This window comes from Otolemur garnettii, unplaced genomic scaffold (assembly GCF_000181295.1).
Source record: "Otolemur garnettii isolate 467f Iridium unplaced genomic scaffold, OtoGar3 scaffold00002, whole genome shotgun sequence".
Lineage (NCBI taxonomy): Eukaryota > Metazoa > Chordata > Mammalia > Primates > Galagidae > Otolemur > Otolemur garnettii.
The window spans coordinates 27,642,214-27,663,345 of record NW_003852397.1 but is presented as its reverse complement, the minus strand read 5'-3'; the positions used below and the strand labels follow the sequence as shown (position 1 = coordinate 27,663,345).

The 21,132-nt window shown below is 37.0% G+C and overlaps 1 protein-coding gene across 2 annotated transcripts in view; it reads right to left on the bottom strand.

Annotated features, from left to right (window-relative positions):
* Positions 1–21,132, bottom strand: part of FAM208A (family with sequence similarity 208 member A) — a 56,503-nt gene that overhangs the window by 6,464 nt on the left and 28,907 nt on the right. Inside the window, exons 12-18 of one of the 2 annotated variants that reach the window (XM_012806159.2) lie at positions 16,216–16,288; positions 16,057–16,128; positions 14,173–14,886; positions 10,617–11,029; positions 8,898–9,048; positions 7,030–7,089; positions 2,819–3,735 (exon numbers count right to left, since the gene is read on the bottom strand). In XM_012806159.2, coding sequence (XP_012661613.1) covers positions 2,819–3,735; positions 7,030–7,089; positions 8,898–9,048; positions 10,617–11,029; positions 14,173–14,886; positions 16,057–16,128; positions 16,216–16,288 — 2,400 coding nt within the window. The remainder of the gene's footprint in view (positions 1–2,818; positions 3,736–7,029; positions 7,090–8,897; positions 9,049–10,616; positions 11,030–14,172; positions 14,887–16,056; positions 16,129–16,215; positions 16,289–21,132) is intronic. The other variant, XM_023513569.1, reaches the window with a different exon arrangement.

Here is a 21,132-nt window from a genome sequence, read left to right as displayed (position 1 = left end):
AGACAGAGCCTCAACCTGTCACCCTGGGTAGAGGTCCATGGTGTCACAGCTCACAGCAACCCGAAACTCTTGGGCTTAAGCAATCCTCTTGCCTCAGCCTCCCAAGTAGCTGGGACTACAGGTGCCCACCACACACCTGGCTACTTTTTTTTTGTTGCAGTTGTCATTGTTGTTTTAGCTGGCAGGCAGATTCGAACCCACGTTATGTGGCCGGCACCTACCCACTGAGCTATAGGCACCACCAGAGATTAATACTCTTTAATCACAGCTGCTCAGATAGCCATAATCATAATCAAAATACATGAGTCCAATGCTCTTTTAAGAGCTACCTAAAGTGTCACACCCACAGCATCTAAGCAGCATCTTGTGTTCTGATTCTGCTTTAAGCTTTGATGCTTTTAGGTAGATTTCAGACTAACTTAAACTTAATGAAAAGGTAAATTACTCTCTGACAGGCCTACTGACAATTTGTAATCCATCTTTTTACACCAAGAAGCTTTAAATTCAAGCTCAGTTTAAGTAAAACAGTTTAAGTCACACAGTAACAAATCAGTTTCACTATTCATAAAATCTTTTATTCTAATACTTTTTGCTGGAAAATTTCCAGTGGATATTGATATAAAATTAAAGTTACAATCCCATTGTCTATCAGATTTGTAAAACAAAGAACAGTCTTTTACAATCTCATCGTCTATCAGATTTGTAAAATAAAGAACAGTCTTTTTTCAGTATAAATAATGATAGAAATATCATTTGTTCTATGCCAGAATGAATTAAAAGCATTCTTTATAAGGAAATGCATTTCCTATCCCCTTAATATAAATGTTATATAGATATATTACCATTAAAAAAACAGGGTAGTTTTATACCAGAAACGGTCCCTAACCTATTCTTTCATCTAGCCCCACACTAATGTAGAGCTATGTTTCTACAAAGTACTATGCTTAGGATCATGCTGCTTGGAGTAAAAGTTGAGAAGTTCTACATCTAATCATATACAGCAAAAATGCAACCGAAGAACCACTAGTAGTCTGAATTTCATCTTCCCAAGAAACTGTTAGGAACTGGTAAGGAAAGCACAAATGAGTATTCAGATTCATCTTTCATTTCCATATTCTTCATGTCTTGGGATACACCCACAAAATGTACTGACCTCAGAGACCCTTAAACTGGCAAAAGCTTAACAGTACTGAGTTTCTGAGTTTCTCTGGGCTATAAACCACTTATTTACAGTCTCTCTACTTCGTCTAACAGGCAAAAACTCCAGTCATGGTTAATTAATTCCATAAATGGGAGCAGGTATTGATTTCAAAACTCTAGGCAATCCCATAAAAAATTAAAACCCTAGTTTAGGGCGGTGTCTGTGGCTCAATGGGTAGGGTGCCGGTCCCATATACTGAGGATGGTGGGTTCAAACCCAGCCCCGACCAAACTGCAACAAAAAAATAACCGGGCACTATGGTCACCTGGCTACTTGGGAGGCTGAGGTAAGAGGATTGCCTAAGCCCAGGAGTTGGAGGTTGCTATGAGCTGTGATACCACTGCACTCTACTGAGGGCAATAAGGTAAAACTCTGTCTCTACAAAAAAAGGGAAAAAAAAACCACCCTAGTTTAGTATTAATTAGTAATATTATATCAGTAGTATGACTGTTCTAATGTATTATCATGTATATACCTGCTGTTATTATTTTTTTGAGACAGAGCTTCAAGCTGTCACCCTGAGTAGAGTGCTGTTGCGTCACAGCTCACAGCAACCTCAAACTCTTGGGCTTAAGCGATTCTCTTGCCTCAGCTTCCCACATAGCTGGTACTACAGGCACCTGCCACAATGCCTGGCTATTTTTTGGTTGTAGTTGTCATTGTTGTTTGGTGTGCCTGGGTTGGATTTGAACCTCCAGCTCCCATATATATGGCTAGCACCCTAGCCGCGTGAGCTACAGGCGCTGAGCCTAAATTTTTACGTTTCTATGTCTATACCTGTACACACACACAGAGGCATATATATCTAGGTTTTTCTAAACCCAATGTGTGTACTTGAAATGGTAGTCTGCCTTTGGTAAAAAAAATATACCTCACAGTGAGCAATCTTTTAGGATCATCAAATTTCTTGATCAATAAGGGCTATAGGAACCAAGAAATGCCAAAAAAGGGTATCATTAGGCCATACCTGGGCAGATTTTTCTATTTGTTTGATAAAATTCCAATATGAGATAAATACCAGCAACTTACATTTACCTCTCTGTATTTTTCCCTTCTCTTCATTAAAAACCCAAGAAACATTCAGTCTTTTTTTTTTTTTTTTTTTTTTTGAGACAGAGCCTCAAGCTGTCCCCCTGGGTAGAGTGCCGTGGCATTACAGCTCACAGCAACCTCCAACTCCTGGGCTCAAGCGAGTCTCCTGCCTCCGCCTCCCAAGTAGCTGGGACCACAGGCGCCCGCCACAACACCCGGCTATTTTTTGGTTGCAGCCGTCATTGTTGTTTGGCGGGTCCAGGCTGGGGATTCGAACCCGCCACCTTAGGTGTACATGGCTGGCGCCTTAGCCCGTTGAGCTATAGGAGCTGAGCCAGAAACATTCAGTCTTTAAAAAGTATTTTCAGTATGTATACAAATGCTCTAAACTGACAACATAAAACAAGATCTTAATCCTAAAGTGTTTGATCATTGATTCTGAATTTAGTTGAATTTAATTAGTCTTTTGTTCTACTTTAAGTAATGAAAATTTATGGCCAACATCTAAAAACAAAAAATCCATTTTACAGAAGTCAGACCAGTAAGACATTTTACACAGCAGTTATTACCTTCTTGTTTAATTACCTTTATTTCTTTACAAAGCACACTCTCTTCTTCTTCATGAATATAAAATTTCACAGTATTTTTCTGGACATCTTTCATGATTTTAACCAAACTATTAAATACTTCAGGTTCTAACTGGCTTATAAAATTTGAAAGAGCTGGTTGGGCAGAAATGTTTACATCACTGGATGGTTTTGTTGCTTCTTTTTCTACTGGTTCCCGGGCACCATCACCAGGTACAGTATGATCAGAAGTCACCACTGACTCTGCAACTTGATGTGGCTGGCTCACTTCTATTTCAGTTAAACTCAAAGTTGAAGAGGAATGCTGCTCATTAGTGTTGGTGTCTTTCAAGGCGTCACTACAAAGTGGATCAAGATGCTTACTGTTGACTTCACTTGAGGATACTGGTAGGACGTGCCTTTCCAGAGAAGTCATCTTTGCACCAGGACTGACTGGCGGCAAATTTCCACCCTTAGCTGATGCTTTAATAATAATAGTATTTAGTTTCTCATGCAAGCCATCTACAAACTCTTGCACACCAGCTTTAGAAGTCTTAGAATATATAAACTCAGAAAGCCGTTTCATCTTCTCTTGTGTTGAAAAGATAGGTGTGGAAAGTCCACTGACATATGAAACATTCTTTTGCTTCAAAATCTCTTCTATCTTCCTAGAAAAGAGATTGTACTCTCCTAATACTGTCTTTTCTGTGGTTTCACTCACTGCAGGCGACTCTGCTGGTGGCACACATTGCTCCTCCACTGTCATCACCTGACCTGTCAACACGTCATCCTCAGTGGTGCCCTTTAGTGTGTCTGCAAATGGAGAGGATGGAAACTGGTAATCAGAACTTCTCTGTCTACTTATTACCCGGGGGTCATTAGGAAAGGCCTCTTGTGGTGGCAGACACACCAGTTGTTCTTCTGGTGATTTCATACCTATACAGGAAGAGTTCATTATTGTAAGAGCAATTCAAAAAGACAGTATGTGTAAAAACAAACTCTTAAATCAGGTGGAAAAAAAAACCCCAAAGTCAATATACATTTATGCACTGAAAGGTAAAATAAAAACCTCAAATTCTGATGTGAACCCTAATTCCTATATGTCCTACATATGGACTGTCTTTAGATTTCAGTAGTCAGAGTAAAAACTTTGGGTTTTTTTATTTGTTTGTTTTAAGAGAAAGGGTCTCCTGCTTTGTGTCACCAAGGCTGGAGTGCAAGTGGCATGATCATAGCTCACTACAGCCTCAAACTCCTAGGCTGAAGAGATCCTCCTACCTTGGTCTCCTGAGGAGCTGGAACTGTAAGGCACACACCATCATGCCCAGCCAGTATTTCCCTTTTGTTTGTAAATAATTTCAAGAGAAATCAGGACAGCTATACCCATTTGGAATAAAGAGGTTATTTAGTTAGCTTAATGAGACTACAAACTTTGACTCTTGAAAACTAGTTCAATCCACCAAAGAACAAAACAACAACAAAAAAAAAACACACTTTTTTTCCCTCACAAATCCTAAATTCAAACAGTGTGTTTTGAAACCAAACCCTAATTCCATTTTTAATACAGGAAAAAAATATATTTATTTTATTTTTAAAAATATTGTATTTTAGGAAAAGAAAAAAGTTCACAATCTCTGTGCCTCAAAGACCATATTATGCAATTTTACCCTGTAAAAAGTTACTAAATTTTTCAAACCTATTTTTAAAGATTTTACTCACACTCATCAAACCTTTCGAAACAGCCTCAGTAGCAGTCAGCTTGTAATGTTTTCTATCAATCCCAGTGGTTACCATGAACTACTGCACTCATTAGTTACTGCAAAGGCTACTTGTCAGCCCAGTAAAAAGACTACAGCAGGTCTGTGGGTGAAAGTCAGAAGGGAGCAAAATATCCAATACACCAGGATAAAAGTTACAACTGTATGAGAATGATAAACCAGAAAACTAAAGTTTTGTAAGGTAATTCAGGAATACTTAATATCCTAAATATCTTTCTTAAATCTGTAACACATAAAAAGTCTGGAAGGGTACATAAAAAACTGGTAACTGTGGCTGATATATGGGGAGAAACTAGGTGCATAGGGTTAGACTTCCTTTCTGAAGTACAAGTATTTTTGTACTTCTTGACTTACATATAGACCATGTCAAGTACCTGATGTATTCAAATAAAGTTTTAAATTGGTGTTTTGTGAAACAAATGGGCTAAGAAGAACTACCCATAATTTTAAAAGTTCTGAATTTTTTTTTTTTTTAAACAAGGTCTATATTGGCCAGGCTAGCCTCAAACTCCAGGGCTTAAGCAATCCTCCTGTATCAGCCTCCTAAATAGCTGGGACTAAAAGCATGTCCCTCTACACCCAGCTACTTACTTTAACAACTTGCTCCCAAAATTTATAGTTAAGTGTCAGACCAATACGGATAAAGGAAATATTTTTAAGCTGAAATATAATTTAAATCCACATGGAGAATTTCCCATATTTAAAACTCTAAACCAAACAAATCCCTTTTAAAAACAGAAATAATCTGGCTGGGCACAGTGGCTCACATCTATAATGCTAGCAACTCTAGGGGCGCAAGGTGGGAAGATCACTTGAGGTCAGGAGTTCAAGACGAACCTACCCAAAGCAAGATGCTGTCTCTACTAAAAATAAAAAAAATTAGCCAGGTGTGTAGTGGCACACACCTACAGTCCCAGCTACTTGGGAGACTGAGGCAAAAACGATTGCTTGAGCCCATTGAGTTTGAGGTTGCTATGAGCTAGGCTGACACCACAGCACTCTAGCACTCTAGCCCAGGTGACAGAGTGAGACTCTGTCTCCAAAATAATAAACATCTATTTCTCTATCTATATATAAGATCACCACCTAATTTTGTGTGAAATTTCCCTTTATGACTTCATTTAGATAAACTTTACTACTATTTTAACAAAATCTTTATCAATAAATTATTTAAATATATATATATTTATATATATAAATAAATATATATAACATGTCAATATCCCAAAATGTATGAAAAAAATTTTTTTACTGTCTTTAAAACATTACAAGTATTTTGACTTTTAAGTGAAAGGGGAATAGTCCCTTTTCCTTATAAAATATGAAGATGGCACCCAAATAAGAGTAATGAAGATGCTTATGGAGCATTCTAAAGCATTATGTGCTATTCCTAATGAGAAAGAATTACAAAACGTGGATGAATCCCTGACACATAATGTTGAATAAAACAGCGAGACACAGAAGATGACATTCATAGGTTCCACTTATTTTAAGTTCAAGAATAGGAAAAACTAATCTATGGTAAAAGAAGTCACATTAGTGGTAACTTTTTGGGAACAGGGGGAGTCATAGTATAACTGGTAGGATGTGGAAGAAAATCTTCTGGGGTGCTAGAATGTTCTACATTCTCAATTTAAGTATAGTCACAGAAGTATAAATATAGATTTATGTAAAATTTCATGAAGTTGTACACTAAAGATTGTGTACTTTTCTAATCTGTTGTTCCTTTTTCTTTTAAATCATCTTTTACTGGAAGAAGCAAAGATTTTCTTACAGAAAATAACTCAAAAAATTTGTTTCTTTTAATTCTCAAAGGAATCACTATAAAAATCTACTAAGTCATTTTAGCATTCCTTACAAATTAAAAAAAATTTCCTTTTCAAAAGAGTAGGCTGTAACAAAATGGAAACAATAAAAAAGGACCACTATCAAACTCTTAAGGAAGAAAACAATGTCTATGACTATCTATAGAGAAGCTGAATTGCCTAAGCTCAGACAAAGGAGACTATCTCCTAGGCACCTACCACAACTAGTAATACCTGCGAATGTTTCCGGAATCCAAGTTTATCTGTTATTTAAACTATCTGTATAAGCTAGCTTTACAATTAGAAGAAATGGGTTAAAAATTTCAAGATTAGGAACAGTATACCTACAAGAATTTACTGGTACTTTCTAAATTTAAAAGAAACTTCTCATAGGATAGCTTGTAGAAATGGATTAAGAAAATACTCTTGTTTTCCAAATCATCTTATCATATAAAACTTAAATCTACATGAATATTCATAACTTTCTGGAACATATTCTTTAATGACTGAAACACAGATACAACATTATTCAAATTTTCTATAATTACAGAATTTAAATTTATGCCCTATTGATGAAGCAACAGAAATGCAAGCAGCAATTCTGAAGAAGAGCACATTGGGAGGAAAGGCAAAGTAAGCTTCCTCACCTGGTGTTTGTTTCTCATCATCCTTTCCCAGCTGGTCTTCGGGGCTTCTTGTACTCCCTCCTAAGGGAAGGCATCCATTAGACTTGCAGACACTCTTCAGATACCAGTGGTTAACTGTCATGCACCTTTCAGACAACCCCAAATGGTAGGTAACAAATGCAAATATCCCTTCCTTTGCCTAAAAAACCCTGCAGGTCATTCAGAAACAGGATGATGCTTTCCTTTCCATTTTGGTGATGGAGTATCAATGTCTCGATGTTGTGCCTTCAAATGGCCCTCAACACCAGGTATAAAGGTGTCACACAAATGAAGAAAGGTTGTTAGAATAATCATCTCATATCAACTACTTCCCTATTTTTTGTTTCTCCCACCTCAATGAATGTCTCCAGTTCATAAAAGGCTCCCAGTTCCCTTTCAATTACTTCTAGGCCTCTTGCACTCTCTAGTAAGGTCCTAGAGAATGGTACTGAAGCCCATAGAAATACAAGTTTTAAAAATTCTTCTCAAAGTCCTTGGAGGTCTTAGCAAGTTCTAAGTCATAAGCATGTCTACTTTTCAGCAAAACTTGGTTCTTTTTTCCTTTAAAAGGTAAAATAGGCTCGGCGCCTATAGCTCAACTGGCTAAGGCGCCAGCCATGTACACCTAAGGTGGCTGGTTCGAATCCCCAGCCCGGACCCGCCAAACAACAATGACGGCTGCAACCAAAAAATAGCCAGGCGTTGTGGCAGGCGCCTGTGGTCCCAGCTACTTGGGAGGCAGAGGCAAGAGACTAGCTTGAGCCCAGGAGTTGGAGGTTGCTGTGAGCTGTAATGCCACGGCACTCTACCCAGGGGGACAGCTTGAGGCTCTGTCTCAAAAAAACAAAAAAAAAAGGTAAAATAAAATAAAGATATAGGGCCTAGAAAAGATGTGTCCTGGAAATATTTCCAAAAATATTTAGCTAACAAAGATGATAAGAACTTGGAATATTAAGAGTATATATATTCAATCAATGCCTGTGGCTCAGGGAGTAGGGCGCTGGCCCCATATACTGAGGGTGGCAGGTTCAAACCCAGCCCCAGCCAAACTGCAACAAAAAAATAGCTGGGGGTTGTGGGGGGCGCCTGTAGTCCCAGCTACTCAGGAGGCTGAGACAGCTGAAAGCTGGAGGTTGCTGTGAGCTGTGACGCCACAGCCCTTTATTGAGGGGGACAAAGTGAGACTTTGTCTCTAAAAAAATTTTTTAAAAAAAAGAGTATATATTCATGTGAGTGTATATCTTTGCAGCACAGGGAAATTAGAACACTACAAAAAATAATAATCTTACATTTGCTAAACTATTCTTGCCTCATGTTTCAGTAAGTTTTCTTAGTATATTTGCATTGTTTCAGGCCATTCTCTAAGATGATTCAATTTCTTTAAGATAATCCAATACTGACAAGTCAAAGTTCTCTCTTAACAGATGAACCTCAACAAGAACTACTACTTATGACAGTTTGTCATGTGAAGCTGACTCTAGTAAGATGAGAAGACAGCATTTGCTTACCCAAAGAGCATCATATCATCTCTGTAGCTACCTCATCTTACTAGAAACTCAGTTCCTACCAACAGAAGTCTGCATGCTAAACTCCATAGGGAGAGTAAATATGTCTTAAAAGCCTGTTTTTAATAGGCCATTTTGCAGATACTTGCTGATGCTGGCCAAGAACAGCAACACTTGGTGATGAACTTTATACTGCTCAAAATAAAGACACTGAAGATGTCAGAGCCAAATGAGATGAAGCATTTAGTGACTCAAGAGTAGAATCTAGAAAAGATGAAGACTTTCAGGAAACTAGTCTCTCAGTAAAATGAAGCAAACCTTGAGTTGTAGTATACTTGTTCTTACCTGTAATTGGGATTAGTTTCCAATGTATTTCGGTCTCTTCAACATCATCTGACTTAGACTGCTGTCTATGGAATCCATGTTCAATGGAACATGGGACAGTGGGACATAAACTGCAATCTTCAAAACTGTTCATGTTTATTAAATTTGGATCCTAAAAATTAAATTACACATTCAGTAGTTTTCTTTTTAATAAGCTTTAACATCAAGAATAAACTATTTTTCACAGCAAACTGACATGCTTCATTCTAAACATTACAAATGAGTGAAATCACTATAGTAAAGTTATAATAATTAGTCTCAAAATGAAAACGTAATTTGATCTTGATTTAGAACACGGATTGGTAAACACTAAAGTGCCCAGATAATAAACATTTTTGGTTCTGTAGGCCAGATACTCAACTCTACCATTAGAGTGCATAAGTAGCCATAGGCAATATCTAAATGAATGGGCATATACGTGTGTTCCAATAAAACATTACAAAAATGGGCAGAAAACTAGGTCTGATGCACACTGTTGACTTGATTTAGAATATTGACTACATCAGCAAATATTAATGGTATAGGTTAAGCTCCTCAGTGCCTAACTTTACATGCCCTACCATTTAAGCCTGCTGCCATCATATTCCCCCCTAAAATAAATATCCCACAACTTATATGGAGAAAGGCTGGAGACAAGCACACACGTATGGCTTTTATTCTATTGCAGGGAAGAGAAAATGAAGGAAAGCATAAATTAAACCTTTAGGAAAATAGTGCCATCCTAGCGTTGTTTCCAGTGATGCAGCCACTTCTTTTTTTTTTTTTTGTGAGACAGAGCCTCAAGCTATCCCCCTGGGCAGAGTGCCGTGGCATTACAGCTCACAGCAACCTCCAACTCCTGGGCTCAAGCGAGTCTCCTGCCCCAGCCTCCCAAGTAGCTGGGACCACAGGCGCCCGCCACAACGCCTGGCTATTTTTTTTTTTTTTTTTTGGTTGCAGCCGTCATTGTTGCCTGGTGGGCCCGGGCTGGGGATTCGAACCCACCACCTTAGGTGTACGTGGCTGGCGCCTTAGCCGGTTGAGCTATAGGCGCCGAGCCAGATGCAGCCACTTCTTAAGGGACTTAAGGCTACTTCTCAGCTAGAAATCAGTTAAGTACATATCATAAACTGTATGCCCTAATAAGTAAGGCTGAGAGTCATTGCAGAAATAATCCTAATGGCCACTCACCTTCCACTCCTATATGCATTAGAAATACCAAGTACCTAACCTTGTCTTGTTACTCTGGTAAAGCATTTGGTCTTATCTGCCTCACCTTTGGGTTCTCTGTTGCTGTCAATGGAAAGCCAATACTGTGAGGATTCCATTTTTTATGAAATAATATGCCTATAACCCCCAATAAGCCATTTCTGACAAATGATTGCCTACCCTTAGCTTTAACACAATAGGTAAACTTAAGACAATATATAGGGTGGCCGTAACTTGGTTACAACTATTTAAATTGCCCACAAACTTTATGGCCACCTCATATTAAACCTATAAGTGGGAAGGAAACAACTACTTTGGCATTTATCTTTTTATAACAGGGAATAACTTAGAGGTACCATCCTAGACAGGTAACTTCACTCAAAGTATTATTTTTTTGAAAGGAAAAACTACTCCCTAAAGCATACCCACATCATCTCTTTCCATAGATACTCACAAAAGCAAACAAAGATAACTAGAAAAACATATGCTTACTTCTTTCAAATGTAGCTTATGGTCAATGCCTTTGTCACTGGCAGAAATAGCCACAGGATACTTTAAAGATGCTGTATCAACTTCTAGCAATGGGCTTTGAGTACCCTTAAAATGTTCATTTTCAATATTTGAACAAGGAGGCTGCTCATATTCTTTCTTATCTGGGGTAGAGTTCAGTTCATACTCATGTTTTTGCCTCAGCTCTTCTTGCCTGTAGCTATCACCAGTGCTCAATCCTAAGGCTTTGTTGACTGTGTCTGTCAGGGATGCATCAGAATGGCGCGCACTTGCTAACGTTTCTGAAAGCCAATTAAAAAGCCTGTGGACGTCAGCAACACCAGAGCTACAAGAATCCTGCTGCTGCCGCCTCAAGTCAGCCTCATACCCAACTGAGCCAATAGACTGTGGTGACTCTGAGAAAAAAGACAAAAAAGTCATTTCTTGAAGTTAACTTTGAAGGCCAGCATAAAAATTTTAAAAATCAAATTTATTAAAATTAGTTATTGTAAGACACTTATAGTCATGAGCTCAACCAAACAACTAGCTTAGACTTTATAAATATACCCATTCCTTATTTTATAAAGATAGTTGATTCTAAAATATATAGTTAATTTTCATTTAAGCATTCTATTAATAAAAAAATGAGCTGGTGTATCAGGTTGCAAATATGGAAAATTTATATTAACCACATTATAGTTACCTTAAATTTTACCACCCAAATCCCAAAGTGAACCAGATGCTTCACAGTAGACCGAACAATTGCACTTGCTATTTTGCCAATTCTTAGGAAAAAATACACTTAAATTTACTTTTTAAAAAAGACTTAATTTGATTTCTATCTTCTCCATACTATTATACTTTATCCTTAAGGCACCGGTTGACATTCTTAAAATGTAAGCCTTACCTTGAATGACAAAGTTAAATACATAATAAAACTAGGGTTATTAGAGATACAGAATCATCCTGATGAAATCTCTGCTAAACTTGCACCAAGAACAAAAAGCACTGAGAGAGAAAACATAGTAAGACATGGCTCCAAGAAGGTATAAATCTAGATAATTTGTACAACCAACATACAGTAAGACCTCTGTAAGCTGACCACCCAAGAGACTGTAACAAACTGGTCAACAAAGGGAGGTGGTTGACATAAGACCTACTTGTATTGAAATGTAAATGTGGTACATGCCCATCTATGAAAATTAAGTCAACTTATGTAGACAGACAATTAGGGAGGTTCTACTGTATTAAGTGACATTCAGAAAGTCACGTGTTTTAATCTGGATAGGGGTAGGTATCAGATAAAGCCTGAGTAGATATTAGGATTTCTAATTGAGGGAGGGAATAATGTACCACAGCAAAAATGAAACAATGGAGTATATACTGTATGATTCTAATTATATAAAATTATAAAGCAAGACAAAAAGCAGATTAAGTCATGGGAGGAGGTTTAACTGCAAAGGAACAGAACCGTGTTTTGGGGATAAAAACGTTCTATATATTGGAGTGATGGTTACATAGCTGTCAAAACTCATCAAACTGTGTATTTAAAATGGATACATTGTTTATGAACTACAACTCAAGCCAATGTTAAAGTTAAAAGGGTTAGGGTAGAAGTCAGGAGATTACCTACTATAAAACAAGTGGATTCACCACAAAAATGAAGATCAGAGTATTTTAAAAGTTAGAATCCAACCAAAAATGACTAAAAAGAAATAAATGAGAAACACAGAGAAACTCAAGTCTGACAGTCACTAGGTTCTAATTAACTTATATATCCTTTCCCTGCCCCATTTCTTCTTTCATCTATGACAATTAGCATGACTTTCCCACCATTTTAATTACTGATGAAGCCTGATTTTCACCCACAACTATTCTTTCATATACAAAGAATTAGTAAATTACACGAACTAAAACAGTACCAAAAATAAGTATCATTTTTATTAGGAATAGTGCCTTGGCATCAGTCAGAACTTAGTTCAAACGTGGATTCCATGTTAAGAAAGTTAACTTATCTCAGATGGTTTACTCATCTGCAAAGTAAGGATAATAATGCCTACCACTCAAGAAACTAAATAAGTTCATACATACAGGAAGCAGTTGAACTCTAAAGACACAGATCAAAAGTGTGTATGTATAAGTAAAGTGTAAAAAGGTTCAGCACAGGTCACAAATTCAGCATAAGCTGAAAAATAAGACCATCAAGGAGCAGAACGGCCAGAAAGCTGTAGAGAAATACAAACTGCAAAGACAGAAGGCTTGAGAGAAATGAAAGATGCTTTACGGAAAAAGAGAAAGGACTGACATGACATAACTCTAAGTAAGGAAAGAGAACAGTCTTAACTAAAGAGCATGTGAAAAAGTGGAAAACATGACTGGATATGACCTCCCTGTAACAAAGCCTTGAAAGCCAAGTACAGAAGATGAGATTGGTAGCAAATAAGCAATATTCAGAACAAATACCAAAAAGAATGCAATTAGTAAGTCAGCCACCGAGGAGATAAGCATATGGACAAAGATGACAACATTGCAAAGAAAAAGATTAGGCAAAGAAAAAACCAATAGTTTTTGCACAGAACAGCACTTATCAAACAGAACTTATTGCTATGATTTCCATCTGTACTGTCTTAAACAGTTATGTGGCTGTTGAAATGTATTTTACGTTTTAATTAAATAACAACACACAGTTAGTATATTGAAGAAGACAAGAATAAAGTAAAAGAAAGCAGGTAAGTGAAAAGTGAGGCTATAAGTATAGACTGCTAAGAGACCAAAATGTAATAAAGACATTGATCTGACAGAAACACACTGAATTTGAAAAGAGCCAAGTGAAAATGCTTAGTATAAGAAACATAGGAATACTCAGAATTGCCATAATCAATAACAACAGCAACACACAACGTAAATTTTACATGAAAGCTCCCCGAATGTCAAAGAACTCATTTCATGCTTACAGACTAGCAATGGAAAGACTTCAAAAATCTACATGATAAAAATGCTTTCGCTAACTTGCAATATTAAATCAAACAGATTTAAGACAAGAGTCTCCCTTTTCTGTCTTTTTCTATGACTAAAACAAAACCAGCAAAAAAAAAAAAGAAGAAGAAGAAGAAGAAGAAAAAGCCAGAGATATTCTTGGATTCCTAAGGTAAAAAAGAATTTGTTTTATGCATGAAGAAAATTGTATTTTCTAATTTACAAGTTTCCTTTCATTTACAATACCCTGAAAGATCCCAATATGCTAATGCAATACTTCTCAAATTATAAAAATAAAGGAATATAAAAAGAACGAAAGCTCCAATTAATAATAGCTGAGCATATTTTAGGCATTGTAAGGCATTCAGTCTCTGTCTCAACTTTGCCACTATTACATAAAAGTAGCTATATACACATCAATGGTGGGCATAGCTGTATTCTAATTCAACTTTCTTTATAAAAACAGGAGACAGGCTGGATTTGGCACCCAGGCTTCAATTTGCAAGACCCTGTACTCTAAGAAAGAACAGACCTATTTTATATATTTTTGGTTGTTAATTATAAGAGTAATCTGGTATTTTACCTTCATACAGATGGCAATTTTCAGATAAATTACTGGTTTTGGCGAGCTTTCTCATATTTTCAGGTAGATCCTCAAGCTTCCTCTTCAAGACAGTTTTGCTTCTCAAGTCTTCTGTGTCTGACTCCCCACCCACATTTTTTTTCCTACACTGAATTAAATTAATCAATTCTTTAACTCTGTCCTTATCATAATCCAAAGAACGAGATGACCTTTGCTTTCCAGGCATAATGCTTTCACCCCTTGAATTATTTCGTTTTCCAAATTTCATTTTTGTACCATTCATTTCTTCTTCTTGACCTTCATAATCTGATAGTGGACTAAACTGTTGAAGTTTTCTGTTTTCTTCAAATAGCTTTTTTAATTTATAAATAGGTAACTGATACATTTCAGGACAAAAAATGTAAGTATGCAAACCATTATCAATATGGGATTTATTTTTTGGAGCTGAGTATAAGAATTTTTTATCATCTAATCTTGAATCATATGGAAACATTATAAACTCTCGTTTACCTGAACCAAAACCTCGCTTAAAAAATTCACTTACATACTTTTCAACAACATGATGAAAATTTATAGTGTTTATATTTTTGAATTCCTTTCGACACTGAATCAAAGCAAACTGTAAAAACTGAGCTATTTTTAATACATCTGGCATGCTCTCTGGCATGCTGTCATGCCTCTCCTGTGGTGCTGCATTGGTTGAACCTTTTTGTGCTGTAAACAAACAAACAAACAAAAAAAAAGCAAACCATGTTAGCAATCAAGAAACTAGCCAATTATACACCTAAGTATTGCCAAAGAAGTATAACAACATTTATACATTAATGTTGAACCAAATGAGTATGCACCTTAATATATCTATGTAAGAAAGCAAATATATGAAATAGCATCCTTGTAAATCCAGGAGCCTAAAATGGGTCACTAAGAAACTAAAACAGAACATATTTTTAAAAACACGCACACTCAATGAAGATCTTCATTTTCTATTGCTGCTGGGCAATTCAAATGATGGCAAGAAAAATGTAAGGAAAAATAAAAAAGACTCAGGGCAAGATTTGAAGCTCCAAGCAAAGCAGTCCTACAAATGATAGAAATGTCACTCCTTCCTCTTATAAAATAGCAACTTTAACTTCACATGAACACAGACACGAAGTAGCCACAATTAAGAAATTCATTCTTAATTCAACACTGAAACCCATTCTTGGGAACTTTACCTTAATATTAATGTTCATTCTTAGAAAAGGTGAATAACAAATTTTTCTCTAAAATTAGTGCCAAAAATTCTTATTAATTTTCAATGGCCTAACATTTAACCTTGTAATCCCTAAAATTTGAATGCAAAAATGAACTAAGATAACCGTATAAAACCCTCATAAACTAAGCTACACTGAACAGTTATAAACAAATTTTATTAGTGAGAGTACTGATAAGAATCAATTTTTTATAGTTTAAAAAGAAAAACATCAAGTCACATAACTTGTGTTTCATATCATTAATACCTTTTAATACCCCCAGTATTTTGCAAAACATGGTGTTAAGAAAGAAAATGTTTTATTAAGTTATCTGGAAAATTTCTTTCTTTCTTTCTTTTTTTTTTTTTTTAACGAAACAGAGCCTCAAGCTGTCCCCCTGGGTGGAGTGCCGTGACATCACAGCTCACAGCAACCTCCAACTCCTGGGCTCAAGTGATTCTCCTGCCTCCGCCTCCCAAGTAGCTGGGACTACAGCCACAATGCCCGGGTATTTTTTGGTTGCAGCTGTCACTGTTGTTTGGCGGGCCCAGCCTGGATTTGAACCTGCCACAGGCGCCAAGCCAATCTGGAAAATTTAAATAAACATATAGGTATCTATAAGTAACTAGATTTAGACAGTCAAAGAACTTACAAGTAACTATGCCTCTAGGTTCTTGAAATAGAAACAAAGCATGCAGGACTCGAGACCTGGCAGTCTGATGTTCTAAAAAACAGAAGCCAAATTTATTAGCAATGTATTTTAACTAAAAAGTAAAAAAACAATTGTAAAAATTAAACAGAGACCACCTACCATATGGAGAAACCATCTGATAAGGAGAGAGAAGAAAAAGGAATCCTCGGTCTCCCAAGGGTTTAACAAGAACCTGCATTTTTGAGGGAGGGAAGAAGTTGTATCTGCTTTATTATTGCTCATCATAAGGCAGACACATAGCACTTTCTACTAATTGTAAAGAAAAAAGTTCTTAACATCTTTTTAAGAAAAATATTCCTACTCAATAACTCACTGCTGATAAGTAGGATTCTAATCAAATGAAAACTGCTTAGTTTCCATAACTTTAATGAAAAAAAGGTTATTGAAAGAATTCCCCTAATTAATTGTGAAACCAACTTGTTAATTTTTCCCTGATGCTTAAATAAAAGGACCAAACTAAAGACTTCAAATATTTATCTCAAATTCTAAGACAAGTTATCAAACTGCTAAAGCAAATGTGTGCTGGATGCTGGATATAAAACAAGCTTTGAAACGCTGCCTTTCAAGAATTCAGGCTAAATTTCAAATGAAATGTATTGCCATAATCTAATTCCACACATTTTTAATGAACACTTTTCTCATAAGGCAATTTGCCCTGCCAGAGATAACTTCAAAGACAAGCAATACAAGGTCCTTGACTACAAGAAGTTTCTAAATTGGGGAGAGTAAAACAAGAAATTCCTGTAATTAATACCAAAAAAGGTTCCCTAAGAGATTTACAAGCAACGGAAATGGAAAAAAGATAGTTTGTTTATGGTAGTAAAAGATGGTAAAGAAAGGTTTATTGAAAATATATTCAAAGGCGCATTTTGAAGGACAGTATACAGAAAAGAGCCTAAGACTGTGGGAAGGACTTTTCAGTAGAGGCAACATCTAGTAGAGCAAAGGCAGGTTGTGATGTGATAGTTTACAAGCATCACAATACTTATGACTGGCAACGGGTGAGGACAGAACAGGATAAACATATTAGGACAAATCTAGAAAGGAAGATCAGACTGTAAGACGAGAATGCCAGGTTAGTGAGGAATGTCCTTGAGAGAATACATACCCTTCTGGGCTGAAGGGTTTCCTTAAAACAACAACAACAAAGACTTGACAGCACTATACAGGAGATGGAAAAAAATATAATGCAACAAACTTATTTCAGGGACTATTACACTAGTTCACAATGTTTTTGAGTAATTGAGAAACAGGGCACAGCAAATGAACACAAAACGACACCTGAGCTCTGAAAGAAAACTTGTGCTACCTAAAATTCCTTAAACAATTCTAGTAAACAAAGTCCGTGAAAATATCAATAATTTAAAGGCAAAAACTGACTGTGGTACTAATTCACATTTAACAAAAACATTGCTGGAACACTAAGAAGTAAAATGGTGGTATGTCTGGGGATTTCATGTGGCCCTAACGTGACCAGCTTCCCCAGGGGTAACTTCCTTTCAATTTAATCTGTGCCAAAAATGAATAGTTTATGTCATGTGATGCTCAAGCAGTTTATTCCAGAAGTGCTGTTACAGGACAGACAGCAGAAGTAGGCTGGTGGCATGGGCTGGCTACAGGGAGGGGGTCAGATGACCAAATGACCAAGAGGGTCTCCATTTGGAGACCATTCTCTAGTTGGAAATCTTTCCTTTTTTCTTATGCCTCTATTAAGTCTGGGTCAGTTACCAAGTGATTCTTTCCTAAAGGGGAATTTAAGCTATTCTTATAAAGGTAAACTTTGTTTTAAAGTTTCTAGAAGTTTTATCAGTGTAGTTAACCAGTTTGATGAAAATATTTCAGATTGTATATAGAATCAGCACACTGTACCCCATGACTGCATTTATGTACACAGCTATGATTTAATAAGAATTAATTAATTAATTACAAAAAAAATACAAGTTAACATCAGTGCGGAGATGACCCCATCTCCTGCAAATTCCTGAGTCAGGGTTGGATCTGCAGTCCAGAATGCATCATGCTTACTGCTAAGTGACACACAGTACTGGCACTACAAGACACTTAAGTGGGCTTATGGTTATGACTTATAGCCACAGTATGTTTCTTGTAGTGTATACAAGTAGACAAAGTATCTGCAAAATTTGTTTCAGACACAAATACTTTTACCCAAAATATTTTATATATCATATCCCTGGTTAACATTTTGCCCAACTCTTGGTTACTAGAACAAAAAGCTGGAAAGTACAAGTAAGATTTTCATGTTTTGTGTTGAGGAAAACCAGTTAGATCCCTTTAAACCTGTCACCCACTCCAAATACCAGGTTTTATAAATCCCACTTCTTAGTAACCTGGAGACTCTTGTAGTTTAAAAGGGTCCCAATATTTTCAGAAATCCATGGAGAAAGGCAACCTACACCCAGAAACACCACTAAGGTAGATTCTAATGGTTATGAATGTGGATTCAGCCCAAAGAAACACATTCAACTTAGGGGTGGGGGAGCGGACTTGGGACCTTGGTGCCCCTGTTGTTTCTGTATCTGTTTCATTCTCCTTCAGAAAAAAAACATTAACCCTATCTACGGAGTGTTACTTTATTATTTGGTTTTCCAGGCAACATTACAGGAAATACATATGGTTAAAGAAAAACTGTCTAGAAAGCATGCAATGAGCTTACTATCTTAAATCATTAAGCTTAGAAACAATATATGCTGAATATGATATGTAGAAACACCAGATTCAAGCACCCAAAGGCTTCAATTGAAAACTGTCAGATGCAAAATATAAAATATTAATAAATGTTTAAAGAAATAAAATGATCAGACGTACACAAGGTCAGGTGAGGTGGTTCATGCCTATAATCCTAGCACTCCAGGAAAATGAGCAGGGTAGATTGCTTGAGCTCAGGAGTTTGAAACAAGTCTGAGCAAGAGCAAGACCCCGTCTCTATTAAAAATAGAAAAACTAGATGGGGCGTTGTGGCAAGCACCTGTAGTCTCAGGTACTTAAGAGGCTGAGGCAAGAGGATCACTTGAATACAGGAGTTTTAGATCGTTGTGAGTATGATACCACAGCATTCTAGCTTGAGGCAACAGAGACTGCCTCAAAAAAATAATAAAAACTGGCTCGGCGCCTATGGCTCAAGTGGCTAAGGCACCAGCCACATACACCTAAGGTGGCGGGTTCGAATCCCCAGCCCGGACCCGCCAAACAACAATGATGGCTGCAACCAAAAAATGGCCAGGCGTTGTGGCGGGCGCCTGTAGTCCCAGCTACTTGGGAGGCTGAGGCAGGAGACTCGCTTGAGCCCAGGAGTTGGAGGTTGCTGTGAGCATGATGCCATGGCACTCTACCCAGGAGGATAGCTTGAGGCTCCGTCTCAAAAAAAAAAATAATAATAATAATAAAACCAAATGTGTACATTAATGTTTACAGCAGCATTATTTGTAATAGCCAAAAAGTTGAAACAACTAATAAGCAAAATGTGGTATTGAAACAACAATACTCAGCCATAAAAAGAAATGAAGTTCTGATACATGCTACAACATGGATGAAATATAATGTTCAGTAAAAGAAAGCCAGGCACAAAAGGCTACGTATTGTATGAATCCATTTACATAAAATGTCCAGAACAGACAAATCCATAGTGACAGCAGCAGAGCAGTGGTATCAGAGACTTGGAAGAAGAAGGAATGCTACATGAATGCTTAATGGGTATGAGGTTTCTTTCTGGGGTAATGAAAATGTTTTGAAATCAGATAGTAGTGAGCTGCACAACAGTAAGAATCTACAAAAAAAAAAAAAAAACGATTGAATTATATGCTTTAAAATGGCTATTAACGGGCCAGGTGTAGTGGCTCACACCTATAATCCTAACACTCTGGGAGGCTGAGGCAGAAGGATCAACTGAGGTCAGGTGTTTGAGACCTACCTAAGCAAAAGCAAGACTCTATCACTACTAAAAATAGAAGAAATCAGCCAGGTGTATACTCCCAGCTACTTTGGATGGCTGACGGAGGAGGACAGCTTTAGCCCATAAGTTTGGGACTGTAATGAGCTATGATGAAACCACTACACATTAACCTGGGAGACAAAGCAAAGCTCTATCTCTAAATACACATATACACACATACATATGTACATAACATACATGCATACATAAATGGCTACCATGGTAAATTCTGTTACGTGAATTTTATTTTAATAAGAAGAATTGGCAAAGAATAACAGACTATGTCCACCTCCTAGAACAGTAGCAAGCAAAAAACAGGTACTCAAAGGAACCTGACCAACCAGATCCTTCCCCAAATCAAATACAATAATAGAAAGAAAAATTATCTGTGTAATTAGAAACACAATAAGTGAATGAAACAGCAAATTAGACATAACTGAAGATAAGATTGTTAAACTAAAAGACAGTTATGATGAAATTACTTAGAATGTAGCACAGAAACAAGCAGATGGAAAACACAAGACAGGTTAACCAATATGGACAAACAGACAAACAGACAAACAGACAAAAAGGTCTGGCACAATGCCACAGGTGCCCATAATGGCATAAGGTAAAGGCATAATGCCACTGTGCCCACAATGCTGGGCATGGTGGCTCACATCTGTAATCCTAGAACTCTGGGAGGCTGAGGAGGGTGCATTCTTGAGCTCTGGAGTTGGAGACCAGCCCAAGCAAGAGCCAGACCCCATCTCTAAAAATAGCTAGGTGTTGTTGTGGTGTGGCACCTGTAGTCCCAACTACTTGGAAGGCTGAGGCAAGGCTGAGGAGGATTGCTTGACCTCAAGAGTTTGAGGTTACTGTGAGCTTCAATGCCACTAAGTTAAGACTCTGTCTCAAAAAAAAAAAAAAAAAAACCCAAAACCCAAATCCTAAAACACATAATGCCTCTACAGAGTCCCAGAAAGACATACTAAAGAGAATGAGAGGGGGGTATAATCAAATAACAACTTTTTTTTTTTTTTTTTGGCAGTTTTTGGCCAGGGCCAGGTTTGAACCCACCACCTCCA